At 45.5% G+C, this 27,996-nt stretch overlaps 1 protein-coding gene across 3 annotated transcripts in view; it reads right to left on the bottom strand.

Moving 5' to 3' along the window:
* Positions 1-5,415: 5,415 nt before the first annotated feature.
* Positions 5,416-27,996, bottom strand: part of ARHGEF18 (Rho/Rac guanine nucleotide exchange factor 18) — a 48,405-nt gene continuing 25,824 nt past the window's right edge. For 2 of the 3 annotated variants that reach the window (XM_069878283.1, XM_069878280.1), the window contains 20 exons: positions 26,692-26,755; positions 23,478-23,622; positions 22,579-22,691; positions 22,279-22,419; positions 21,566-21,816; positions 21,223-21,348; positions 19,904-20,021; positions 19,234-19,482; positions 18,357-18,433; positions 17,219-17,397; positions 16,756-16,847; positions 16,254-16,442; positions 15,464-15,601; positions 14,346-14,467; positions 13,764-13,826; positions 13,097-13,144; positions 12,037-12,504; positions 11,263-11,590; positions 9,322-9,444; positions 5,416-9,231 (listed from right to left, as the gene is read on the bottom strand). In XM_069878283.1, the coding sequence (XP_069734384.1) occupies positions 9,071-9,231; positions 9,322-9,444; positions 11,263-11,590; positions 12,037-12,504; positions 13,097-13,144; positions 13,764-13,826; positions 14,346-14,467; positions 15,464-15,601; positions 16,254-16,442; positions 16,756-16,847; positions 17,219-17,397; positions 18,357-18,433; positions 19,234-19,482; positions 19,904-20,021; positions 21,223-21,348; positions 21,566-21,816; positions 22,279-22,419; positions 22,579-22,691; positions 23,478-23,622; positions 26,692-26,755 (3,195 nt within the window). In that variant the 3' untranslated portion in view covers positions 5,416-9,070. The remainder of the gene's footprint in view (positions 9,232-9,321; positions 9,445-11,262; positions 11,591-12,036; positions 12,505-13,096; positions 13,145-13,763; positions 13,827-14,345; positions 14,468-15,463; positions 15,602-16,253; positions 16,443-16,755; positions 16,848-17,218; positions 17,398-18,356; positions 18,434-19,233; positions 19,483-19,903; positions 20,022-21,222; positions 21,349-21,565; positions 21,817-22,278; positions 22,420-22,578; positions 22,692-23,477; positions 23,623-26,691; positions 26,756-27,996) is intronic. The other variant, XM_069878282.1, reaches the window with a different exon arrangement.

The following is a 27,996-nucleotide window of genomic DNA, read 5'->3' as shown; positions in this document are numbered from 1 at the left end:
AGCCCCATCCAACCTGGCCTTGAACCCCTCCAGGGATGGGGCAGCCACCCCTGCTCTGGTCAGCCTGGGCCAGGGCCTCCCCACCCTCACAGCAAAACATTTCTGCCTAAGATCTCATCTCAATCTCCCCTCTTTCAGCTGAAAATATTTCCTCCTCATCCTGTCCCTGCACCCCCTGATCAAGAGCCCCTCCCCAGCTTTCCTGGAGCCCCCTAATGATGAGCAAAATAGTGATTCTTTGCCTAAGAGTCCAAACCTTCATCAGCCAGAGATCTCTTTGTAAACGGCACCTGGAAGAGCTCAGCTCCTGCACTGCCTTCTAGCTTTGAAGGACACACAAATCTGTTTTAAACCCCAAAGATTCAGCTGTTCTCTGCCCTTGCCTGGTCTTTCTCTGCGGAGCTGGGTTTCTTCGCTGCCACAAAGAACGGAGGAAAGCGCTGCCCTTTCTCTCGCTGTGCGCTCCAGGCCCTGCTGCACGTGCTGGGAAAGCAGAGGGGAAGGAAAAACTCTGTTAAAGGTGGAAAGGAGGAGGCAGAAATCAGCATGGTCAGAGGAAACGGGCACCACAGGCGCAACCAGCTGTCTCACCACAGAAGCCTGGTTTGGGTGTGATTCATTACTCCATTTCAGAGTTAAATCAATCAATGTCACAACCCTTCCTCGCTGCCAGTATGGGCAAGAACTGGCAGGACTGGGAGGCAGCAGCAAGCTGCCCTCCTGCTGGTGGCTGAGGCAGATAAACCGACTTCATTTCCATCTTGGTTTCTGATGCCTCTGCCATTTACAGCCCCCAGGCTGGGCCTTTTCTCCTCTACCCTTGCTGTGTTGCCTCTTCATAGAATCATAGAATCACCACGTTGGAAGAGACCCACCGGATCATCGAGTCCAACCATTCCCATCAATCACTAACCCATGTCCCTCAGCACCTCATCCACCTGTCCCTTAAACCCCTCCAGGGAAGGGGACTCAACCCCCTCCCTGGGCAGCCTCGGACAGGGACCAATCACCCTTTCCATGAAAAATTTTTTCCTAATGTCCAGCCTGACCCTCCCCTGGTGGAGCTTGAGGCCATTCCCTCTCGTCCTGTCCCCTGTCCCTTGGGAGAAGAGCCCAGCTCCCTCCTCTCCACAACCTCCTCTCAGGGAGTTGCAGAGAGCAATGAGGTCTCCCCTCAGCCTCCTCTTATCCAGGCTAAACACCCCCAGCTCTCTCAGCCGCTCCTCTTCTTCTCCAGCCCCTTCTCCATCTTCATTGCTCTTCTCTGGACTCGCTCCAGAGCCTCAACATCCTTCTTGTGGTGAGGGGCCCAGAACTGACCCCATCGCTTGCCAGGCTCCTGGAGGGAGCGGAGCCCAGAGCCTGCCCTGCAAACCCAGCCTGGATGAGCCCACACGGCAGCAGAGAATCACAGGACCCTTTAGGTTGGAAAAGACCTTTCAGATCATCGAGTCCACCTGCCACAGCAGTGGACACGGCTGAGCCTGGGAGCCAGCAGGAAGCATCCCCACCCCTGCTAGCGAGCAGGGAGCTGCTTCACCTTTATTACATCAACAGCTATTCCCTAGGTTGGACAAAGTCCGCCTTTGCTCAGCAAGTCCGAGGAGCGGAGGTTTCATTCACAGCCATTTGAACAGCAGCTGTTTTATTTACGCTGCCAAGCAATAAATGTTGGCTCCCAGCCACATCCGCCTTTCGCACCGGGGACAAAGTCGCTTCTAGCAACACGGGGCTCTGTCTGCCTCCTGCTCCTGGCGCTGGGGTGTTATCTGAGCCACGCTCGAGGCTTTTTCAGCGAGGGGAGCGAGCGGTGGGGCTGCTGGAGCCTTCGCAAGCGCCTGGGAATTGTTTCCTCATTTCAAACCATGCTTACACGTACCTCCCTCTCAGGGAAAACCGGCACTTCGAGCACACCTGGGCTTGGCTGCTCGGCTGCGGCTCCAAAGTGCTGGCAGCGAAGCCCAGCAGAGCTCCATTGCGTTGCCTTCATCCTCCTCCACCTGGCAGAGCGCCCTGCACTGTCCCTCCAGCTCCAGCCCCACCTCCTCCTGGCAGAAACCAGCTCCCAGCACAGCCGGGAGCTCCCCTCCAGAAAACCAGACACCTTTGTCTCTTGCACGCTTGACGTTGTCCCAACAGACCTGTTTTCCCAGTTTGGTATCTCCAGGCATTGATCCACTTGTTGCTTCATTGCTGGGGCCAGAAGGTTTAGGCCAACTGGGCTGCAGGTGAAATTGGCTCAGGGGTTAAATTGGTTACTGGGGCAGAAATCCTCTAGAATTAATAGATCGCGTTTAGAATTTCAGCACAGCTCAAGCCCAGGCCTCTCCTCTCGGCCCAGAACCTCGCTTTGTGGCTGCATCCCTCCAGCTGCAGCAGCCAGACCACAGCCCATCGTCCCACCTGGAAGAGGCAACCCAAGGGCTTCACAAGGCTAAAAGCCAGAACAATCTAAGCCCAACACTGTCTTCCCACAGGAGAGCCTCCAAGCCACCATAGCTAGAGAACTACAGCATCAAACTGACCTGCTCTCCTCCCGGCCACGGGATACACCATCAGCATCAAACTGACCTGCTCTCCTCCTGGCCACGGGATACACCATCAGCCTCGATTTTAATGGAAGAGACGGCTCCTTGTGTCTGTAGGGGCATTTTCTCCCTTTTCTGCCAGTGCTGTTAATTGCAAAGAAAAAACCCAGCACAAAAGTAAGTGAGAAATTCTCCTTTTCTGGCTAATATTGGATAGGGATCGTTCAGATGAGCTGTGGTGCACCCACCACGCACCTAGTAAGGAACCGCACGCTGATATTTCGATTGACGATCCATGGCAGCACAAGAGAAACGAAGCACTGTGCTACACCACTACATCAGATGTTAGAGAAGGAATAAGGGACCCAGTACCTCTACCTGTCTGAAATCGCTTGGAAATGTGCAGGTCCCAGGTGGTCACCTGGGACGGCTTCAGGTCTAGTGACACCTCCTGTGCCCTGGGAAAGGCACACGGTGCTGCTCACCGAGGGGAGGTTTGGGCTGAACATTAGGAAAAAAATTTTCACAGAAAGGGTCATTGGTCCCTGTCCGAGGCTGCCCAGGGAGGGGGTTGAGTCCCCTTCCCTGGAGGGGTTTAAGGGACGGGTGGACGAGGCGCTGAGGGACGTGGGTTAGTGATTGATGGGAATGGTTGGACTCAATGATCTGGTGGGGCTCTTCCAACCTGGTGATTCTATGGTTTTCCACACTCCTGTGGACACAGAGCCTCGTAACAAAGCCGTGTTTGAGCTTCCCATGCGTGTGACTCTCTCAGAGCCAGCGACCCTGCACCAGCACTGCCAGCTCCAAGGGGGTTTGGCTTTTATCCTCTGCCAGATCCCATGGGCCCAGGAGCAACCAACAATGCCGGCACCATGTAAGGACAGGCCCTACATCCCTTCTTTCCTGAGCCTTAGGATGAGAAATCAAACCGGATTTGAGTCACAGGGGTGAGGAAAGGGAAAGGCAGAGAGCAGCACATTCCCACTGCTGGAGCACAGCGCGGAGCCAATATCCTTTGTGCGTGTTTGTCCTCCAGCAGCTGCCTCGCCAACGAATCGCAGATGTGCACATGGGAACCATCAGCCGCGTCTCACCCACATGAAAGGAGAAGGTTTAGCATAAAGCTGGTCATTGCCTATGGCCTCGGAATGAATCATTCAGATAGAAAGAATGTGGTTTGGGTTTCGGGTTAATTAGCTACAGATTTTAAAGGGAGACAAGGCAGGGCGGAGCTGCTGGGATACTGGTAGGAGCAAGTCAGCAGCTCTGAAGGCACCGCCGACCATCCTGAAGTCACAACCGCCTTGGGAAAACCAGCAAGAGAGTCTCAGACAGCATTGTCCACGATCCTGTCGGTCACAGGGTCCGCAGTCACCAAAGGAACCACTGTCCTGCTGCTGCGGGAAGCTCTGAAGCTTCAACACAAACACCCACGCTTTCAACACGGCTGGTTGCAGCAGCACCAACCTTCTAACAGATGCAAATTCTGCCCAAGATTTAAACTCGGCCCTGCTGAGCCAGGCAGTTCCCAGTGGGAATGGTGCTGCAGGGATCCCTCAGGGCCACGTTAACCCTGGATATCCCCCACCCAGGTTCTTCCTAGAAAGAATTCCTACTGCTCTGACACTTGGTAATGGCTGCAGAAGAGTGCAACTAGAAATTAAAGATAGAAATCACCCCTCTGCTCTGGAAGCTGCTCCTCCTGGCTTTGTTTCAGACAGCCTCTTTCAGCTCTCCCCTACAAAATCACTTTGATTCCATTTCTTACATCTAGAAACGGCTCTGAAGCGTTCCTCGCAGGGTAGTGACCTCCATCAGCTGGTGCTGCTCAGCCCCCTGCAGCTGCACAGAGCACAGAAGAGGAATTTTCTCTTAAAGGAAGCACAAGGAAAAACCTACACAGGCACAAGCTTTCCAGCTTCCCTCCCTAACACGTGAGCCTGTTATTCCCCCTAGGATCAACTCATAAACAGCGGTGTGCTTAGAAGTCTGTGATTATTTACATACATTGGAAAAGTAGAAAAACTCATGTTTTTCCAGCAGAGTTCCAGTTTGTTGCTGCACCCCAGACTCCAAACGCATTTCAGAGACACAAACCCGCGTCCTCCAGAGACTTTGATGTGCACAAAGCCCCCCTCGCTGTGCCAAGCGCCTGCACCCCTTGCACTGTCACATCCCAAACTGGCTGAGGGTTTTTCCTCAATCCTGGCTACAGAATTGGGACAGAAATCCCACCTCTCCCTTTGAGAGCATCAATCCAAGGCCAGTTCTCCTCGTCTGCCCTCCAGTTTTGCATCTGTCCTGATCTCCAGGAATTATGCGAGGTTATTGGGTTTAGGCTCGCTTGCCAGCATGCCACGAGTGAGGATTTCACCAGGAGACACAACGTGCTGGCTCGGGAGCTGGGAAGCACCGTGGCACCAGCCAGAGGCTATGGGATGGCGCTGGGCTGCCAAATTGGCACCAGCACAGGGTAGAAAGTTTCTATTTTCGTTACACTTGCTCCAAAAAGGGAAGCGATGCTGTCTGGGACAAAGCCAGGCACGTCCTAGACTGGCACCGCACAAAGCACCTACGCACTAACAGAGCAACTTCATTAAGTTTGCTCGCTCACTTGTACACCGAGCTCAGACGTTCCGAGAGCCGCTGATTTCTCCTGAGGGCGCTCACCTCGCTGGCAAGGTCCGCAGCCATCTCTGTCCTCCAAAAAACACCTCCTGTGCTCTGTCCTCTCCTTTGGAAAGCCAAAGCTCTGTCCATATGGCACGTGATGTCTATCCAGGGTAGAAAATGAGAAGTACGTGAGAAGCGGCCACCGCTTTGATCTTCAGTTCAAATAGAAAATAGTAAGTAATTATACGTATATGCAGAAAAGAAATCAGTTTTTAATTTTTCTTTATTGCTAGAAGTTGGTTTCGATCCTATTGCAGCTCTAAAATCCTTCAGTGGAGAACATTGCAATTACTGTAAAAATCATCATTTGGTGTGCTAAGATCAAGTTTACAATTCATCCAGAGTGCACGATTCAACAGAATATTAACATTTAACCAGCAACTTTACAAATAAAATAAAGGCTACAAAGATGCTGCCACAGCAGTATCCACGGTAAAGGAATTATTTACAATGTTTACACACTAACAAAAACCAACTGCTTCCCTAAAATGGTCAATTTAACCACAGACCATGATTATTTATTAAATCTTTACAGTGCAAGGTGGGCCCAGAAACCAGACCTAAGACTGAAAGCATCGAGAGTTCACAGCTCTGAGCGAGATGCGCGCGGTTATGCCAACGGGGTCTGCTTCCACGAGAAGTTTCCTTCCAGGTACAAACAGAAAGAGAATTTGAAATAAGCTTTTCTAAAGTGCTCCCATTTCTCTCAGTACAAAAATATAAAACCCGATTTATAAACATGGCACAAGTGGTACGAACCGAACCGGAGCTCACGGGTGGCGTGTGACCAAGAACACACCGAGGGTGAACAACAAAGAGCCACCAGTGGTTAGAAAGACGTTGTGTTAGGTCTGGCCTCGAGCGAGAGAGCAGGGGCAAAGGCTTTTCTTTACCTCGTTCACAAGATCAGGCAAGGAGAGCACGTGCCCAAGAGTTTTTTTCTTCTTGTAAATGTGGGAACTGCTGGGGAAGACAACAACACGCTCCAGATTCCCTTGCGCAGGAGCACAACACACAGGGACAGCGCTGAGAGCACCAGGGAGCCGCAGCTCCTCTTCTGCAGGGTTGAAAGCAGAAGTGAAACAAAAATCTACGTATTTTAACCCCTTTCTAGTTTAAAACTTCCACTGTAAATGCAAATGGCAAACACCAAGCTCCACGTACACAGGACTGCCTGACTACTACTCAGAAAGACAAAACTGCAGATTATTGGGAATTACTCGTACCTTTGCAGGAATGCCAGTATCTGGATGAGCAAGCATCTCTAGACACACCGATTCTTCTGCCTCACGCTGAGAAATGATTGGCGATCTCAATTTCTGGGCCACGCCACAACTACAATCCACAGACAGCACAGCTAGAACTGGGACAGCATTCACAAAACAGCCAAGGCAGAGGCGCTCGGTGCTAGGGATATGGAGGGATCTTCACGCTGAAACAGGGAATGCCCGTAGTCCAGATGGGAAGGGAAAGAGGAAGCAGCCTTTATACCAGAGCGAAAACTGAAAATCAGACTCACAGGAGCAGCCTCTGCATCACAACCTCACAACATTAAAGGACAAACATGACAACCATTTCAAGGCTGCGACACAACACAAAAGGAAGGCAGCTCAAAGCTCGCGCTGTGATCTCCTCCACACCCCAGTGCAGAAAGAAACCAAAAAGGCACCTGGGAGGCACAGAATTTTGACCTGCCTCTATCCCAACCTAGCTTTTAGGAATGAAAAACAATTGCTACAGGGTAGAACTATGTTCTAACCATCATCATCATCACATCGCAACAAGGCAAAAATCACTTCATCCTCCAGTCTGCAAATCCAGCCACTGATAACTTGGGGTAACTCCACAATGCCAACAATTTACCAAGCTTGGTCCCTTGGTATCGCAGTGAAGTGCATTCAATTCCATAGCAAGAATTTCTTGGGGGGTGGAGATGCCACCAGCCTGGGAACAAGCGAGATGGTTTGAGGTTTCCTCTTGCTGGACCTGCTGCCACTGCTTCAGGCCTCCACCAGAATCACTTGGCAAAGAAAGAGACCCCGAAACCCTAGCAGCGTTGCAGCAAGAAGCGCTTGCTCCCCGAGAGCAGTTCAATATTTGTAGCTTATCTTATCCCTCTCACGCTGACGAGTAAATCAGGATTTCTCAGTTTCTTTTCTGAAGATGACAACCCAAACTATCACTACCTGAAAATAAACTCCGTATTTGCTGCTGAAAATGTATAACATTTCTTGCACTGAAACTACTGAAATAATTGTAAAACTTTCAAGCAAAGAGCAGCCAGAGCCTTAAAGGTCATTTCTAACGTCACAGGGAGCCAAACCAAGACAAGACCAGTGATGTGAGGAGACTGATAATGTGCCACGTGATGCCACTGCCTTGCAGCCAGATGGAGAACTGACCAGCAAGCACCCACCTGTGCTCAAAATCACCGTAAAGCAGAGTTAAATACATGAAAAAAACCTATTACTAATCATGTTCTGAAAGGTTTTAACCCAAGTTTTTAAGCTCTGAGATGGTGATTTCTTTAATCCTGCTGCAACATCCCCTAAGCAACCTCTCCTGTGCACAATACATCCAATCACTTCACATTCCACATGGATTGGGATCCACATCCCGAGGCGCTGTGTGAAATCAAGAACTGAGATACAGAGTGAAGTGACAGAACACAACAAAACGACTGTGCAAATTAGTACAAGGAAATAATGCCTTTTGAGCAGAACACGTAATGCCATCACCATTCCACAATTAAGAACTGACCCATTTAACAAGAGGTATCAAAGCTGGTTTAGCTGGAAGCAGCTGAACCAACACAGGTTTAGCTCAGAGTATTTCTTTTTCTTTAATTCTAAACTCAAACAGTTCTTATTCCCTTCATTCCCCACAAAGAGCTGCAGAGGAGCCTCCGCAGTAACAGCAGCTTTGATATCTTCTGGTACTTGGAGCAAAGTCCCAACAAGTCTACAAACAAACAAAAGATGCAGAAAACTTAGGATTAAACAAGACAATAAATTACTGCATTCAAACGCTTCGTATACACCTCTTCAGCAAAGAGCAACAGCCAAGCCTCTAAGTTCATTCTGAACCAACTCAGGAGTTTTGCTTGGGAGAGGCACCCAGTGTCCCCGAGGAGACCTGCTTCCCAGTGCGAGCTGATGGCCCAGGAAACACGCGTTCAGTCCAATTCTTCATCACCGGTGTGTGTTCTCACACGTCCAATCCTTCTCATCCGCAAGCAGGTGGAGCTCCTGACCCAGGGAGACTCCGCTAAGCAGCTTTTCCTTCTCTCTTCTGCTGTACCTGGCCACGGAGCACGTGTTCCACAGAACTTGCTACAGAAACAGAGACGCTATCGCGATGTCTGTCATGCCTGGCTGTGAGGAGACTGGCTCGCTAGTCAGCTAGTGATCAGCACAACATTAGCATCAGCCGTTACACCGACCTGGGGAAGTGGAGTTAAAAATTTGCAGCCATTTTGGGGCCTACTACTAAAATTCTTTACATAAAAACCCGGGCGGTTCAACATCCACTATAACAACTCACAAGGTGATGCCCACAGAGTGTACATTCTCCAAAAAGAGCCTGTTATAGTAAATGGCAGCATTTTAATATGCTCTGAATTTATACACCCATGCCACGTGTCAATACTTTGCCGTGGAGAATTTTAAAGCGAATCGTTACTACCGTGCCCTCGTTCTGAGCTGCTGGCAGAGAAGCCAACAAAGCAGAACAGTAATCCAGGTATCCTTGCTCGTAGTAGCAGGGCAGGGATGGAAAGACATCAGTGCCAGGTATCTGCGACGCTGCACACCAGGCCGAGTTTTTGGAACAGTTATGTCAGAAGACAAATCTTTAAATGGAAATGATCAGAAGAAAATTACATCTTCTTTGCTGGTATCATCTTGCACATTTAACAGACTGGGCTGAGAGGTCACCAGGGCCTGAATGTGAACATTACTGGGCTTGAAGAGGTTCGCTGAGGCAGAGGAAGGTGCTTCCGGCTGAGCGTCTGCAGGGCCATACAATTCTATAGTAAGGAATGGAAGACAATGGATTAATGCCTGGGTGCAGCCAGTCTGGTGCATTTCCAAGGACATGGGAGGCGCTCCGGACGTACCTGGCTGGAACGCCGTGGTCTGGCCGCTTGGAAGGACCGGACTTGCCGATCGCCTGCCCCTCAGGACACCCTCCTCTCGCCCAATGAGCCTGGGGGGAAGTAGCTGCTTCTGATCAACAGATGCTAAAGGAAACATTTTACACATCAGTACCCAAGGCCAGCAGTGCTTCACAAATTTCCCTCTTCCACGACGGGCCCCACTGCACTGACACCTTTGCGCATCCAAGGAATATACCTGCTATACCTGCTGGTTCTGTTGCAAGTCACTTATATTTTCTCTTCTGCTGTTCAGACCACGAATACTTTCTCTCTCCTCCTCCTTGAGAATTTCTAGTTGAATTCCTAGCAACCCCTGACAACCATGGACTTAAAACCTAGCACTACAAAGCACAGCAGAGCTAAAACCTCTTTGTCCTCAGCATTCAACTAGCAACTTCTCTTCGCGCTACTTTTAACAGGCAGAACTGTGCTGAATGTTTGTCTCTGCTCCCCATCTGTCTCGCAGCTGCTGAGCAGCAGCACGCGCCGATTCTGGGATTTCAGCCTGTCACTTTCTTCATTTCCACAATAAAAGCAATTCGTGGAATGGATACTCTGGATTCAGAGAGCTCCTCTCAAATGCACATTCCTTACACGTCACAAAACCCAAATTCAATACCGGCTCTTTTGCCTCTGGTACAGAAAGTCTTGTTCCATTTTATTCTAGGATCTACACATGGGCATAATAAGCACATATCCCACTAGAGCTCACGAGAGAGCAGAGACCAGGGTATTGTGGTTTTTACCTTTCGTATAAATACAGACAAACACCATTAAGTACATTTCCACTGCAGAGACCATGATGTAAGAGCTATTAAAAATAAACCCAGGAGATGCGGTATTAGAGCTTTATTTGCCCATTTACCAGCATTCAGTATTCAGGGTAAGATGATATTAGACTTCATTTATGTGCAAAAACATAATCAAGTTTGTAATTGTACTGAACTTTAGGCACAACAGAGAGAGATGTTTCTACAATGTGCAAGAATTTCACCCTCTCCCTCCTGGATAGCTTTGGCTCGAGGCTGCTGTAGTGGGGTAGGCCCAAGGGAGGGGCGAACTTGCCAAATCTGAACCCTAGACAAAGCTAAAAAGATCATTTTGTAACTTAAAATTACAGGCCATTCTCTAAGCTGGCAGTAAGGCTATTTTAGGAAATAGAGGAAAATCTGGTTTTTACTGTCTCTGTCATTGGCAAAGATCACTGCTTTAGCACCAGGCAGTTAGCAGCAGAAATTACACCGTGACAGGGGGACTGTATTTTTACTTGCTTCTATTTCTAACAAAATTAGCTCCTTTCAACTCTACAACACACACAGAATCTCTGTTCTGGCCTGGAAGTCTGTATGTAATGACTGACTGGTGCTAAGAAAGGCACGGCATTCAGTGTCACTACAACCTTGGACAGAGAGCAAGGAAAGGTTAAGCTGGCCTCAAAACACTTCACTCACACAGAACAAGTAAAAATACTTGCTATTTTTTTCCTTTAACAAGATTTTTACACCCAGGTGTACAAACTGTCACCATTGTTCTGCCCTGCTGGATTACAGAATTTCATTTCCAACACAATCCCCTTGGGCTGTATTTCCAGTTTAAACACCATACACGTGTAATTCATAGAATCATAGAATCACCAGGTTGGAAGAGACCCACCGGATCATCGAGTCCAACCATTCCTATCAAACACTAACCCATGTCCCTCAGCACCTCGTCCACCCGTCCCTTAAACCCCTCCAGGATTCCAAATGTAAGAATTTTTGGGAGCCTAAGAACTGCAGTGAGCACACTAACAATTTCTAGCATACAGAATTCTGGGTTCCACATGGGCAGTGAGGGTTTTAAACAATGTTCTACCTCCCTGTAAGGCTGGCAGAGATCAGAAATGCATTTCAATATCCTTACCTGCACTGTCTGTCCTATGAGATGCTTTGTTCTTCCCACCTTTCTCTTTGCTTCCTTTCGTGAAAGTGGCCAGCTTTGTAGGAATCTGCTGCTGGACCGCAGCCGGCTTCTGGATCTGATTAGTCGCACTCAGGAGATGGATTGGCACTTCATTCTTCAGCGCGAGAGCCGGCCGATTCTCCAGGGTGGTACTGTCCCTACGAACCAGGTCTGGCCGCTCCAGGTAATCCAGCCCAGCGACGCTCACTCTCACAGAGGTTTTCAAGACGGGTGGAGATGGTTCCCCACCTTCTCCGTTGAAGCTCACAGAATGACTTAGCAGCTGGCTCTACGTGAGGAAAAGGTATTCTAGGTCAAATGGGTGTTTTTAGGCTCTCTCATACATGGAGGAAAAAACACTCTCAGCCCTGAGTACATAAAGCACTTTCTAGTGGAAAATTCAACAGGTGAGACAAAACCTACAGCGTGCTGGCAAACAGAGGGAAGAGCAAGGCTATAAGTCTTCAAACACTGGAAAGAACCTCAGGAGCTCCAGATTGCTTAGACGTTGCACCTAGCAAAGGGATGCAAGACACTACCCAGTGTCTGCGTGGAATTCCACAGACACTGGGGAACTGCCAAGCTCCCATCTGAGAGCAGCCATCACCACCTGTTTCAGGTGATGGCTCAAGGAGACCAGCAAAAAGCAAACATGGGTCAGTGCTGCAAGGAGAGCCTTTCTTCAGAAGCAAGCAGGTCAACAGAACTAAAACTCCAAGAAAATGAGTTCCTCACCTGCCCCATTTCTGGGGAGAACATGCCCGACACCGTGTTCTGCTTCTTCAGCTTCCGTAGCTGATCCAGACGCTCTCTCTCTTTCTCAACTGCCCTCTGAGCTTCCCGCAGTCTCTCCAGGTCATGCTGGTAGGCCTCTCGCTGCCTCTCCAGTTCTTCCCTCTCCTGGTTCAACTTCTCTCTCAGCTGCCGTGTCTCCTCTTCACGCTCCTGCAGCCGAGCTTCTGTGCTTTCAAATTCCCTCTGCTGCCGACTCCTTTCCCGTTCCAGGCGCTGCTGCTCCAGCTTTAGCTGGCTCTGAAGTTTCTGTACATTCATGAGTTCTTCTCTTTGCTTTTCAAAGTTCCGCTGTTTCTCCTGCTCCAGCAGCAGGTTGCCTCGCGTAGACTGCAACCGGTATTGCTTCTCCCGGTCTGCCATGGTGGCTCGCTGCACCTCGATGTAGCTGTCCTGCTGAGATATCACCGCCTGGAGGGGAAATCAGGAGTTCAGCATAAGGCACATGGGTTCAAAAAATACACAGAGCTAAATAAAAGACAACAGCACCTACTGGATTAGATCAGAGACTTTTGTCTTCCAGGGCAGACCTAACTCAGCATCTACAGCCCATCCTGGCTGACACGATATTGAAAATGGCTCAGCAAATAAGTTATGCTTACGTAGGTCAAAATTAACATTTCTTGCACCTAGAATTATTAGTCTGAACCCAATCAGTCAAAATATTGCTGATTACACCTTTACAGTAAAAACAACCAATACACATACACATGTCTATCAACAATAACTTTCAGAGATGAGCATGGAGAGGAGATGGGAGTTCAAAGCAGGAAAAGAACAGGATTTAAGTGAGGAGGAAAAAGAAGACAATTACTGAAACAACAGATCTAACTCTTCTTTCAAAATACCAGCCACAGCATTTGGTTCTTTGAGTCTCAGGTCTTAAATTCTGTGCTTCCCTCTAGCTTTAGGGGATATTTGCAAGGTAGCTCTTCTCCACTCTTGCATAAATGTTATTATATTTAATGCCTAAAAAACTCCTGGACAGTAACTAGAGGCTTACCTGAAGGCTGAAGAGCAATTGTAACAGCGTCTGTATCCTTTGGACAAGCTGAAGAGGAGAGGAGGCAGAGCGAGAAAGGAGACATTAGGCACGTGAACACAGCTCAGTTTGGATGCATTAGACTTTCAACACAATCAGTGGTGTCTCTACAAACACAAGTGGCTACACAAGTAACACGGTAACGGCCAGTGCAGCAGTATGCAGGCACAATGCACTTCAGCGTAGTGGTAACTATCGTAAATCGGTGCCCCCTAAATCTGACTGGGATTCTGGGGAGCAATCATCATCAGGTTTCTTCACAGGAGCGATTTAATGGTCACCTCCACCCACGCGCCAGCACCAAATCTCTACTTGTTCACAGGAGATTGAGAGGGCATCTCTGTCAGTGAGCTGAGAACACGCAACCCTTCCAAACGTTCAGAAAAAGCAGCGAGCCAGCTCTTCGAAACACGTCTACGTACCCCGAACCCACCTTTGCTTTCTGACAGGACTTTTATCTCTGTATTCATAATGTGTTAAGAATCACAAGTACAGGCGGCTAATGTGCTTGTGGTTCTACAGACATTAAAAACACTGAGATTTTTGGTGAGTTTTGGTTGGTTTTTGCACATTACGATGATGATATGGCTGTTTGCCACTAGATTTCCTAGCAGGAGAAGTAACACACCTGAGACTCGATGGTGGGCTGAGAACCGCTGCTGTCATCCAGCCTCGTTACATCGCTCTGCGCCTGTAAAAGAAACAAAAACCACACCCGTGCTTGAGACGCGTTGAGCACCGATAGCGTTGCCAGAACAAGTTGGATGGGTTCATCTTGTTAGGGAACAGTATTTACCACGGGTATAGGACGACTTGCTGCGGGGAACTCCAAACCCTAACCCTTATCCTCCCCACAGAGAGCCGTCCCTTTCTGCCTGCCACTGGAGCGGAGATTGCTCCCATACACTGAAGTACACACATCAAAACCACTTAAATCGGAGGCCAGGCTGAAGCAGATGTGTGATGATTAAAGCTAGTGTTAATGGCACAGCATCAAATGAACAAACGTCAAACCAAATTATCATGCCTCTCAAGTGCTAAGTCATCAACTCACCCCACAAAACACCCTTAATAGAGTCTAGCAATTTGATTGTTGCAGTCTAGCCCTACCAGCTATTACAGCTTTGAACTCTGCGAGATCTGTTCTGCACCACTAATATGAAGAGGAGCATGAGGAAACATATTTAAATCATGCGTAAGCCTAACATACGGTTTGAGATCCTTCTTCTGCATCAGAAGGGAGATCGTGGAGCTGCACGTCTGAACTGACAGCGGGGCCCCTCCAGTCCCACTGTCTCTGGTCACCACCACTGTTCTTCCTAAGACTCCCACCTGAAAGAAGAGCAGAGGACGAGCAGCTCACACCAGCACAGGGCCAGTGAAAACTCACCACATAACACCGCAGGCAACAAAACCCTGCAAATTTGAAGCTGGAACCAACATGCAACTGCACGACTGACCCACACTGATTCACAGTGGAAGAGCAGACAGAGGTGATGAGCAGGACTGCTCAAAAAAGTAGAAAAACTTGAGGAGAGCGGGTTAAGAGAAACAGTTCAAATTACATTACATTATTTTAAATCAAGCAACCACAACGTATGCACAAAAATGATCGTCTACGGCTGCCAGAATTGAAACATGGAATACTTGTTAGGAGAAAAATTCTATTCAAAGTAACACCACTGTAAGCGTGGAAGGAGGCAGGGGGAGATGGAAACCATCCTGTATAAAGTACCTACAGCAAAACAGAGCCTTTGGGAAACAACAGAAAGAACTCTAGAGCTTAACTACAAAGAAAATAAAGACCGTTTCATTTTTCAATAAATGCATGAAGCAAAAATAGTATAGAGTATTTCCACTTATTTCATTAATTAATCCATAAATGTGCCAAAAGGACCATTTATGTTCTCTAGAGGATTGAGCAACCCTTCAGCAGCAGTGCAGATACAAAAGGGGGATGGAAAAACACATTTAAGATTCAAGAGCAGAGAGCCGAATTCAAATTTCCTAGTTTTTTAGGTCAAGATTTTTCTCCTTCTCAACAAAACTAAAATTCCCTGCGGAATTGTGGTAATTAGGAAGGATGGGTTAAGGTAACGCCCTTCGCAAAACACCAGCTGAGAGCCCTACTCTGCTCTCTAGTGTTGGTATCATGCAAAAGATACAACATGCTAATAACAGCAATTTGCTCTTATCCTCCTCTTGGAGCCTGGTGAAGCTTCCTTGTATCAGACCCTCATTCAACTCATTGTTCATAGCTCGTTCTCTGCACAGAGAAACACAAAGAGCTAAGCAGCTCAGAAGAACACCAAACAGTCCCTTCCTTACTTTTGTTTGAAATGGCGGGGCTACTGTCGTATCCTCCAAAGGTCTCTGCTCTCCTGGGGAGCCCTGACCCAGAACCATCTTCAGGCTTACAGGATCCGTTGCCTAAGTGTGTGAAGATAAGGTTCTGGAGATTTTCCGCTAGGAAAACAGGAGAACAGGAGGAGAACAGGTCATGTCAACAACCATGTCTATGCAGCAAGACAAAAGCATCATGCTAATAAGTTAAAAAAGAGATTTCAACCATCAAGTGCATTAAAAGATGCAGCAGCTTGAGAGATTTCCTGCAGTGCAGATGACTCTTCCTTCATGACTGGCTCTTTATGTCAGGTTCTTCGTACTACACATATAAAGGTGACCTCTTCCTTCATTGCAGATAAGCAAAGCTTGAGTAGTGGGTTTTTCTTTTTTTATTTTTAATGTTTGTGCTTGTTTTCTTTCCGAATACACTATCTTTAGGCAAGCTATTTTAATATATAACCCTCATATAAATATTTATTTCAGAACCAGTGCATTACTACCGCAGTCAGTTACAGATTCATACTAAGATTCTGCTGGTTGATTCTTTTAAATAAAAAAAAAATCCAAGCTGTGGAGAAGCTCCTCTGCCTAAAAATACAGGGGCGTTTGACCCGACTCACAGGTTGGTTCTGAGAATAAGGAACTCTAATGGTGTTACATAAAAGTATTATGTTATTACAGGACGATTTTCAAGATCTGTACTTAGATCCTTTGTACTTATCTCCACCCCTGCATCTAAGAGAATGCATACACACCACCACGTTGCATTTACCTTCTGTCACTGCAGACTTCAGAAGAGCCTCTCCCTGCAGGTTTTCTGAGATATCCCCACGAAGAAGCAGCCGAGATCGGGATCCTTGGGAATGGTCTTCAAACCCGTTCATTTCAGACATTTCTAGATAAATCTGTTGCTTCTCAGTTAGGCTTTGCAGAATCAGATCATCTTTCATGTTCAAACGCTCTAAAGGAAGAGATAAGCTCAGTTTGGCCTTCTAATCATTGCCAGTACAGTGTGCAATTTGGGAGATTATTATTCGTTTCATCATCAGAGCATCAAATGCCGAGATAAGATATAATTAACATTTCAAGGAAAACTCATGGAGCACATGAGACTTAGCTAGACTTAAACTTAACTATTTCTATAGAATCCTGCAATACCTTGAAAGACTTTTGAAGGAGAAACTTGCTCACATCATGTGATAGACGAAGACGACAGTCATAAATCACACATGATGCTGCAAAGCAGTTCGTGGAATATATAACGAAGTCATTACCTTGAAAATCTTTTAACTTAGCAGCTCTTGCTTCAGCCAGCCTCCTTTCTGCTTCAGGTTCATTAAAAGTTCCTCCTTCTTGATCAGGACAACTGCAGACAGGGAGAGACAGATACATGTTTGATTTACACATTAGATAACTTAAAACCATCTCAAGGCTCAACCTGAAGCGTTTGCCTAGGACGTGGTTTATCCTCTGGGTCCATCCTCCTCCCCCATCCAAAGCCCCACTGCATGTGACACCAGTGAACTGAACTATTTCTTTATTTTTTAAAAAGGCAGAATAAAGTCTTTGGCTGGTTTTTATTGCATCTTTATGAGTGGCTTCTACCCAGCAAACCATCAGAATTGCACGGTTCAGTCTTACAAAGAAACTCCAGGGACAGTCAAATGGATTTGTGCAATACATACACACTAGTGAGTCCTGTAAAGAGGACAGATGAGCAAATCACTCATCATTTACCTTTCTACAGCTCTGCGGATGTGTGCCATCCAGGAATTCCTCTCCTCTTTTGAGCTTGTGTGAATTTCATACATTTCTGGTCCTTTTAAGGAAGCGCTAATTAAGAACATTGCCTTCTCCTCATTAGCGACCTCTCTTACGATCAGCTTTTGCAATGAGATAACTGGTGGTTTAGAGTCCTGTAAAACAAAACAGTACGTACTGCACTACATCATACACATTCTTCAGGATCTGTGTGCCCGAGCTCCCTGTCCTCCACTTCCACGACACGTGTGAGGTAAAAGAAGAAGATAAAAGGAAGGGAAAGGAAGTTCTAAGTTGGCATGGTAGCTACAGAAGAAATACTAACATAACACAGAGGTGTCACCATGTACCATCAGGCCTTGTGAATAACAAGGTGATGGATATTATTATCGTATAACTAGGGATTAACTGGATTAGCCGCCAGACTTTGCAATGAAAACACATTTACAGGAGATATATTCATTACTAAGAATCTCTCTGTGCTTCACACAGCATAGGCCCAATACAGATAGCCTAGAAAGGTCCTCCACAGAAGAGAACAGCTCGTTGCAACTGCTGAACCTTCTCAGCATAATTCAGAGTGAGGACAAGAAACCAGGACTGTGGAACAGACATCAGGAGCACCAGGTTCCCCAGCTTCTCCAGGCAGCTGTTTTGCAACTCAAACCACAAACAGAGGTCACTGGGAAAACAGAATCATTGAGCAGATCCTCTCGCTTCCTTGATTTATCTATGGAGAAGCGATATCTAAATTTCAAGTCAACTGTATACATACAAAGATGCAAAAAAATGATCAGTTTACACCTGTAGAGCATGTTACTAGAGGGAAAAAGCCACATGACTCAGGGCATCCGAAATCCCCATAAGATGTGGCAATGAGAGCCAGCTGATGGCAGGAAAAAGGATTTTGCACTGAAGCAGAGTGGGAGGGATTCAACAGGTACCAGAACTGATCCAGAAAAAGAAATTCTAGAAGAGCTGGCCGGTTTATTAATTCTCCCTCTGATCCTACCGTAACAAGCACCTAACATTGCAGAGTGCATTTCTTCTGTAGTAACTCTCACTTTCACAAATACTCCAAGTGAATGAATTAAATAAGGAGAAGGATACCTACCACTGATGCAAACGTATATTTTTGGTCCTTTTCTTGTAGGAGCAACAGCACATCAGTTAACAGGACTGCCAGAATATCTGCAGTGACAACAGAGGGGGAAAAATTAAAAAAAGAAGATTTTTAAAGCAGGAAGACTGGTGCAGACTCAAAAAACCACTCAACTCAAATCTCCTGTGGGAAATGACATCTCTCTGCCATATTGGTTCTCTACATGGGCTGCCAACAGACAGCCTGCGGTCGTGCAGAACCAGCACAACACAAAAAAGAGCTGATTTAAAGCTTGAGAACACCCACACAGGAAACCTACATATCAACCCATGAGGGAACCTGCCCCCCCTCAACAGCAGAATCTTCTGGAACTGCAGACGTTCACAGTGCCACCTGCTCCTGGCTGCATTCCATGTGCCTTTCAAGCTTTTCCTTGAACACCTGAGCAAGGAAGCTGTTAGAACATTCACTGATGGACACGGGTTTGATTTTCTAGCAGAACAGACATCATACAGAACGAAGGCGTCATGGGGCTGACACGACACGATCTTTCAAAGTGTGAACCAGAGCTCGCACAAGATAATGCCTTTCCACAGGAGACTCAGTCAGGATGACTCAAAGCTTTGTCATCTAAAGCCCTCCCTCTTGAATTGGAAAGCAGAGCAGGCAGATAATAAGCAACCAGCATAAGGAACTTATCATGCACCATTACAGAGATGCTTATTGGACGAGCCAAGAATAGAACAAGTGCTATTTCCTCCAATATCCTATTAACCAAGTAGGTTATTGTCATCTTATTTCATACTCAATCGATCAGTAATAAACAGTTACTAAAAAAAATAAATTATCTGGTTTCCTAGTTCTCCTTGTCCCCTTCGCGGTCCCTCACCTTTGAGCCGCCCCGATGCAGCTTTCCAGTACAGCATCCCATCCAGTAGAAGCCGCCTCTGCCCCATGTCATCCTTCCGGAAGAAAAGCCCATTCTTGAATTTCCCAGATGACTTTAGCTCCATTTTATGCATAATCTCCTTAAGGCGCTGCCCCTTCTCACACTCATTTACCATGGCATCTACATATGTGATTGTGTCCTTAATCAAACTAAGGGCCTGGGTCAGCTCTTCGTAATCTTTAGTTCCACCTAAGAGAAAAAACAGTGAGTCAGTCACAATGTCAACTCTGGAATGCAAGATGTCAGCCACCCAAACACACTTTAACGAGAAGGTTCCATACTGAACATCTAATGGTTTTTCCCAAGAGTTTAAATTTGAAAATACAATAAAATATCCTAAAGCTCTAAACCTTTAGTAAACTGACAGGCTTAACTACTACGGCTTTGCGGTTGTAGACTTGAAACTGAATGCTGCTCATGACCTCCTGATGAGGCAAAACTGATCTGGATCTGCATCTGCAACAGCATCTTCAGCTAACAAAGAAGTGAGAAAGCTGGTATAAGGCAGTGCCAGCCCACCTCCCTTACTTGAGGAACAAACACACAAAACATAGGAGAACAAAGATCAGGAGAAAACTGTGAGGCTTCTAGGAAAGCTTAACCAACCTACCTTCTGTGTTCTGAATGATGCGCTCCACCAAGACTGGATACTTGGTGATGCGCTGTGTCACCAGAAGGATGCACTCCTGGACACCCAGCCTCCTCACGATGGAGCAGTTGCTGATTTTCTAGAGAACAAAACAGACCCATCATGCCCATTGCATACACTGGTCTTCTCACACCCTCGCCTCTCACGTTTTCTGTCTCAGAATGCTGTTGTATGCTTAGGCATAGCACCACCAAGTGAACTGCATCTACTAAAGCAAAACTGATAACAACAAAAAATTGATTTTATTACTAGAAAAACATTTCAGCTATTATTTTCAACTCCTGTGAACTAAATTGGGATCCAAGCACAGAAAGTTCCAAACCTAAATGCTCTGATGGCCTATCTGCTAGCCAATTGGCTTTTATAACAGGATCTGACCCTAAATATGTAGAAAAGTACTGTAGTTTTAAAACCAGATCCAACCACCTAACAGCTAAATTGTGTCAGTAACGAACAAACTAGGTGTGTTCTAGCACTGTGTTCACCAGGGGGCTGATCCACAGAAACACAGCTCTGTTTAGAAAGAGAAGACTGTAAAGCATCAGCTTCCCATGGGTTGGTTTGGCTGCAGGCACAGAGCAGCCCTGGCAGCAGAACGCAGTCCCAAGGTTTTTCTTTATGAGGACTGAGGCTACGTTTTAAGACTCTGGTCACTTATTTAGTTCCTTGAAAGTAAAGGGTTCTCAGTTCTGAAGACACACAGTTAAGAAGAGCTGCAAATACAGAGCCACGTTGGAAAGTTCCCACAGTATCACTTATTGATAGCTGGAAAATGAGAATACCTAGGGCTGTGCAATGCCATCCAAGATTCAGGTTACAGGTCTCCCCAGCCCTTCCTATTAACTGCATCTCGCAGTGCACAGCGGACAAACAAACCACCCCAGAGCCAACCTTTGGGGTTTGGAAACATGACATAGTAGGCAAAACCAGAGTAAGAGCACCTGCTTTTACTATAATAGCTCATCGACAGAATTTCTCATGTATTTAATTTATTTTCAAGCCAACTTACACAGGTGGTGATGCAGCAGGGTGGTGATGGGCATAGCCATGAACAGAACAAATACCCTTTTCCCCAGCCCCATGGGCTCTCAAGAGCCCACCTCAAATCTGTCTTCAAACAGCTTAAAAGATCTGAAATACAATATGCTAACAGCCCATCAAACAAGAATATGCCTCTAACCCTGCTCATTCAAATTTAAGAGATCTTTAAGCGTAAAAATCAAACCTAGAGCAGTCACGTACGTTTTGCACAGAATGAGAGATTTCTGGTTGTTGTTTACCTTTATTAAGTTTTGGAACTTCTTGTTGCTTTGGAGCAGGTCTTTATAATGACTAACAGCTTCATTGTGCCCACAGCAGAACACGCCGTATTTTTCTTTCATTCTCTCCCCATTTTCACCTGAAAACTAATGGAAAGTATAAGGATGAAAGACATGGATCATTACACACATACCTACATCCCATAGAACTTGGGACCAGATGTGTTCCTGGGAGCCATGCTCAAACATTATAGTGGGAAGATAATCTCAAACTCAGCATTAAAGTAACCTTTACATAACATGGCTTTAACCTTGCACTTAGATTTTTTAGAGATTTAACAGTGTCAAAGAATTCACTTCACACCTGTTTTACCAAGAGGTCTCCAATGTTCTGGATTATATAATTTCGGTCACTGCCTTCTTCCAAGGATTCCCTTCGTCGCTCCTTCAACTGGAGCAGGAACTGCCCGTGCATCTCCAGCAGCTCATCCACACAAGGAAAGAGCTTGTTGATGACTGCATTTGGGAACTGCAGTTCCTCTCTCATGGCTTTGGAGTACACCTTCAGCATTATTTTCAGTGTCCTCACATGGTGCATTTCAGTCTGCATCAGCTCTGGGCAAGGGGAAATAAAAAGCCTCAAGTCACTGACATGCTGTGTAGTGATTAGTGAGCTATGAAAGAGCAAAGCCCAACAGCCACCATCTTTTGCACCACCTTCTTCTTCCCAGAACTGATGTGGAGATCCTAAATTTGCCCTGTTGATCTTGCAACCCAGAACAGTGGCTGATCCTACTTATTTATTGACGCCTCCCAGTTGCAGCTGAGCTACTCCCCAACAGCAAGCTGGGCTCTGCTGACACAGGCATATTGAAAACTATGGGGTGCTTAAAATCATCAACAGGAGGACTTGTGCACATTAAGACAGGTAACAGACCTGAAAATCTTCACTCAGTTGTAGTTTTCAAGCACAACTCAAAGTGGGAGCCAATAAAAATAATTTCTGCTTTGTCTTGAAACAGTAGCACTACGAAATAGAAAAACTTTAAGAATTACAAAAATAACAAAGGCTCTTACCATAAATGACATCTTGCCTTTTTCTAACATCTTTCCTTTGCCTTTTTGCATAAGATTCTTCCACTGCAACACTCCAAGACTCTGCCTCAAACTCATGAGCATCTGTTTCTGTTTCATTTCGGAGGGACACAGAATATGCATCTAGACCAAAAACATACACAATTTCAATCATTATTAAATCGTTTCCCACCATACCTCCTCAATGCCATCATTAACAACAAGAGCAAAACCACCTCAGTGCTGCTTTAAGACTGAGTAAGCAGTTACATAAACACTCTGAAATGCACAGAAATTCCATACCTTCCAGAAAAATGGAGTCTGCTGTTGAAGGTGCAAGCGAGACAACATCATCTGAAGTCTGCTTAAATTTTATAAAGCCTGAATCCCCTTCATCCATGTCTCCTGCAATTAGTCTAAATGGCCAAAGAAATTAGACCAAAGGATCAAACCAGAACATTAACATTTTATTTTAAGTTGCTGGGGTGGAGAAAAAAAAAGAAATCCAACTATTTCAACAAGCGTTTTTCCTAAGCTACAGTGCAGTTAACTTGAAATAAATATATAAAAGCTACCATTGCACCCAAACTTTAAACAGTCAAATCAATTTAGTCACTGAACTACTACAGCTTTAATCAGAGCAGCACAAGCAAGTATGAGAGTTCTGGTACGACATTTTAAAAAGGCTTCACCTGGTGACAAGCCCCAGCCAGTTCAGAGTACCTTCACTGAGAAGGGAGCATAACTGTGGCACGTAAGTAGTAAACAGCTACCTAAAATAGCAGATAGCATTGAATTTGTCTACTATTTTAATCAAGGTATCCTGCAATTTAAAACACTGCTGTCTCACACACCAGTCAGAACTAGAATAACTGAACCCAGAAGAGATTACTGAAATTCAACAAGTCTGAAGACAAATATACCCAGGAAAACCATATCTAAACAGAGATACTCCAACATTGCCCTATTTCATATGATATCTTCCACGACATAGCACAGAGTGTCTAAATACAAAGTGATTTAAACACAATAGAAGTTAGCTCACTGTTCAGGGAAATTAATCTCAGCATTAAAAGCTCAATAAATCCCTTCTGAGCTTGAAAGCTAATACGAGTTCTTGCTTTAGTTCTGTAATCATTTTGCTTTTCACATGAGGGAGAGCAGCAGAAGCTGGTGAATGAGAGGAGATGTTGTTTACTTACCCAAATTTATTAACGGCTCCTGCAGTATTCAATGAAGACTGAGAATTCCCTCTTTGGCTGATAGTCATACCGAGATTCCGTGACAGTACTGGGGTGCCATCCGGTCCCAGGAGAAGACTTCGGGGCTGCTCCTTCAGAGAAGCGGCTAGAGAGGCAAAAATTGAATTGGTGCTCAGAAAGTGAGGCGTACACTGCAGATCGCCTGCTCTCAAACCTCTCTCCGAATGCGGACGGAGAACAGACAGGATCCTGGATGTCAGGAGCTCGTTGTCCAAAAAAACATTCTCATTCCATTTTCTTGAAAAGGAACCACAAAAAGACAGCTCGGGATGAGCTGGGATCGCATTGCCTCTGCCGCTGCTTTTTGAATTTGTATTCCCCATGCTCGCTGCTGGCTGCCCTCAGACCGGGCACAGTAACGTGGCCCCTGAGATGCAGTGTTTTTATACTACCTGTGATCCTTCTAGAAATGTAAAGCTGCCACTTAACTTACTGTATTGGCTAAATCAGCAGGTCTGAAGTGCAGGAAATTGGTCCCTACTGTGCCCATTTAGTGTGGAAATTGCAAGTATCTTCTCCTTTAGTAAAACACCCGAACCTACACACAATTATTCACACCCTCCCGTACAACACGGAACATTTCAAGGCAAACAAGAAAAATCTGAGATCACACAAAGCCCACAAGTTCTTTGCAATGCTTATTGCTACACAGCGATTTATAGCTGCACACACACACACGGAACCTAATAGCTACCAGAGCTAAATTTAATTTGAATACTGCAGCTTTTAGTGCTTTTTAAATCTAGGAAGCCTGTGAACTGGAAAGATATTTAAAACTTTAATCACTATTACACAATACATGGAAACCTGTAATAGACTTCTAAAAAATGGATACAATTATTTAGCACTAATGTCTGTAACGAATGATAAGGAACAAGAGACAAAATACATCCTTTTAAAAAAGGAACTGTAAGGGAGTTGAAGATGAAAAATCAGCCAGGCAATCTTTAAAAGTCAGCCCTGACAAGGTCTGCAGTGCCCTTTTTTCAAAGTGCTTTTAAGGACACGGGAGTGGAAGAGGAGATCTTGTGGATCCTGAACCCAGGACTCTGCCACTGCAAGGAAGCTTTGCCTTGCACCCAGACCAACCTCCTCTTCCAGTACTGAGCTGGGAAGCTGCTTGAGGACTGTGCTGTTGTAGCAGTTCAAGAGGGACTCCGGTTCCTGGCCATGCTTTATGCATCGCCAGTTTACAGCTTCTCTTGTAAAAACACTAGTGCCTACCCATCCCCAGAAGTTCCCCTTTGTCAGTCTGCACTCCTCTGTGTGCCTCCACAAACTATCACCTCTCCCTCCAGGAGACTGCCTGTCTCAAACACAGCTAAATGGAGGTATTCATCTTCTTCTCCTCATAAAACAGGTTTTTCCACATTTCTTGATATCCCATACTCTACATCTGCTTGTGACTCATTTCATCTTCCTTGAAACAGTTTAGAATCCTACTGGGGCTGCAGGGAAGGTTTCATTAATGACATTTAATAGTAATTATATCACTGTATCTTTTCCTGCTGGAAACACCTTTCCCAATACCTGTTTGGGGTTTCAAATCATTTGACTCACAGTGCAAATCACAGTGCATTCCCAGCCTACAAACTGGGTAAACTGAGTCCTCTTCCATCATCTCCAAGTGATGAGCTCCAAGCCCACTGTGCCAAAACAGGAGACTGATACTAGCAAGATTTCGAAGGCAGATTTCTTCAACGAAGGCTTAATAATAAACGTCCTCCCATTTCATTTGGGGAAGCACTGAAATCATCAGCCAACAAGTTCTCTTTCTGTGCTCCACAAGCCAAGAACAAAGAGTTCTGTGTCACCATGGAAGGCCAAATCTAAACATCTCCAGAGGCAAAACACAGGCAGAGGGATAGAGGACACAACCACAGTTTGTACCTTAATAAAATGTATTTCTCTTTTATATCAATACAATATCTTTGGCTTTTTTTGCTGGGCATTGCAGTCTGCAGTGCTGTTCTGTGGGTAAAGACATACACTGCCCATGCTGTTCGCTGCCCCCTTAACCTCCAGCTTATGCTTTTGACTATGGAAAATAAATACTTGCTGCCTAGCAAAGTCTGCACCAACAAAAAGCCATTTTCTGAGTTCAATTAGCACTGTCTGCACACTGCTGCGAGCTCGTATCGATCGCTGCTAACCTATCACACCAGACCAGACTGTGTACCACAGAGCTGTTTCAACGACAAGCCCTACAGCCAGCTTTCCCCATATCCATTATCCCTTACTGGTTCCTATTTTAGGCTCTGCACTTTTCCCTAAATGCACAAACCCATTCGTGGTGAGGCAAGCAGCCACTTATCTTCTTAGAACAATTATTCCCTTTGTGCTGCCTGGTGGTAAGAATCGCTTCATCAAGGATGCCTTGCAATGCAAGTCAAATGATCCTAAACAGAAACACATGAAACACACGCAGGAACACATGGACACCAATGTCAACTGTGATTCTTAAAGCCATCAAAGCAACCAAATGGACCAGCTGCAAGGCAGAAAAGAATTCTGCTCTAGTTAAGGGCAGTCACTCAAGAGCCACAGAGCCTGTTCTGTTAATGCAAACCCTGTAACATCTACAAATTAAAATGCCATTTAAATTATATATCTGTGGCCATGATGGTCTGTTCCAGTAGCAAAAAACTACTTCAAAGCCTATGCTGCGATTTCTTCTTCTTTTTTTTTTCCTCCCAGGTCCCTTTTCCCACTTTGTTTCAACAGAGATTTATGTTCAGACCATTAGCACTAGCTTCTCTTAGAGATTTCTAGCAACCACCAGCTGCAGGCAAGTTTTAAATAGACAATTATGAAAATCTGATGTAAAACAAAGTTCACAGTTCTAGTCTTTTCAGAGGCCAGAGAATAGACAATCAATGAAAAACTGGCTTATTGATCCCTTTTCACCAAGATATTTTGAGGTTACGCAGCAAGAAGGTATCAAGAAAAATAAAAAGATAGAGAGATAAAAACACACAGGAGATTGCTCAGAGCCTCCAAGCCATTCCCAATAGAAAAAAATGCAGCCGTCTTATTAAAAGAGACCTTTTCTATCCTTCAATAACACACTGTGTATGGCCTTTAAAACATATTAAAGAAAAAATACAATCAAACAGATAAGCCTTGAGCACAGAAATCATTCTTTAGTACAAACCTGGGGAAATGCACTGGGGCGAACTCTGTGGAGATCCAGAAGGTCTGTGCTGCAAATCCTTCTGCTATAGGGAAAAAGACAATAAACTTACACATACAGACCATACTTTGAGTCCAAAATGAATTACCTTTTCCCATCGCATAGCACTAACTGTCAGTGAAGCTGTATACCAGAAGTACAAAAGATTTGACACAGGAACAGTTTTGATGTTTTTACATTCCAGAATGGCAGACAGACCTGAACATTCAGCACAAAAATCCCATTAAGAACAAACCAGACTGAAATAGAACAAAAAATGAACTTACAGCTGAATTAAAACTATAATCATAAATAATTCATTAAATGAAAGCAATCCCTTTACGTATACAGTTTTCACCTACACTTCATTGCCATTTAGCTTACAGCAACGTGAACTAAGCTAACCAGCCAGTTTCAACCAAAATTCAGACTTCCCTTTTAAAACTGCACCTCTGGTAATCTGTACAACTTTCTTGTTCTTACATTATGAGCATATTACTATTCATTGAGAGACAATCTAAGATGCAAAGAAATTAAATAAGTAATACAGTCGGCAACAAATAGCTCTTTGGGAGCCTCACTTCACTTTGAGGATCTCATTTCTGACTTCCTTCCCCGTATTATTTTGTGTTGCCGCTCCCTCTCTGCTCTCTTCGGGAGGAGTTTGTAAGGGCTGATTCCACCAAGAAAGTTTGGGAGATGGTACAGAGTGGAAATGAAAACATCTGAGCAAGTGAATGTTTAGGTTTAAAAGGAAAAAGCACAATGCCTTGAGAAGTTTATATATCAAAACCCCCATAAGAACATTTCTGCCCTCAGAAAAGTTACGTTCTAAATCACCAATGGCTGAAAGCTCTTCCTCTCACCTCCAATTACCCAGGCTTGAGCTGCTCTGCTCTCTTTTCCCCCTGGTGGCACTCCCTAATCTGCTATCAGTCTCTGATATCATCAACACTCGCAGGTTAAAATAAACTAAAACTCCCTCAAGTGTAATTAGTTATAAGGAGGAGGAAATTATTTTCAAAACCAATACCAGGATAAAAAAAACCCAACAGGTAGACAGCTACCCGAAACCAACCTGTGAACTCAGAGCACCGGGGTGACTCAGATGAAAAATTAACAGCTTGGCAAGATATAGAGGTCATTACAGTTCAAAAATGAAATCACTTAGGCTGCATTGCTCCACTTATAAATAATACGCAACTGTTCCAACCAAACTCCCCTCCAGCCCTCGCACTTTTCCATCAGCTTGGAGATGTCACAACCTATTAAAACGCAGCAGGATAA

Source organism: Phaenicophaeus curvirostris, chromosome 28 (assembly GCF_032191515.1).
Source record: "Phaenicophaeus curvirostris isolate KB17595 chromosome 28, BPBGC_Pcur_1.0, whole genome shotgun sequence".
Classification (NCBI taxonomy): domain Eukaryota; kingdom Metazoa; phylum Chordata; class Aves; order Cuculiformes; family Cuculidae; genus Phaenicophaeus; species Phaenicophaeus curvirostris.
The sequence above is the reverse complement of the archived record's forward strand: the minus strand, read 5'-3'. Positions and strand labels throughout refer to the sequence as shown.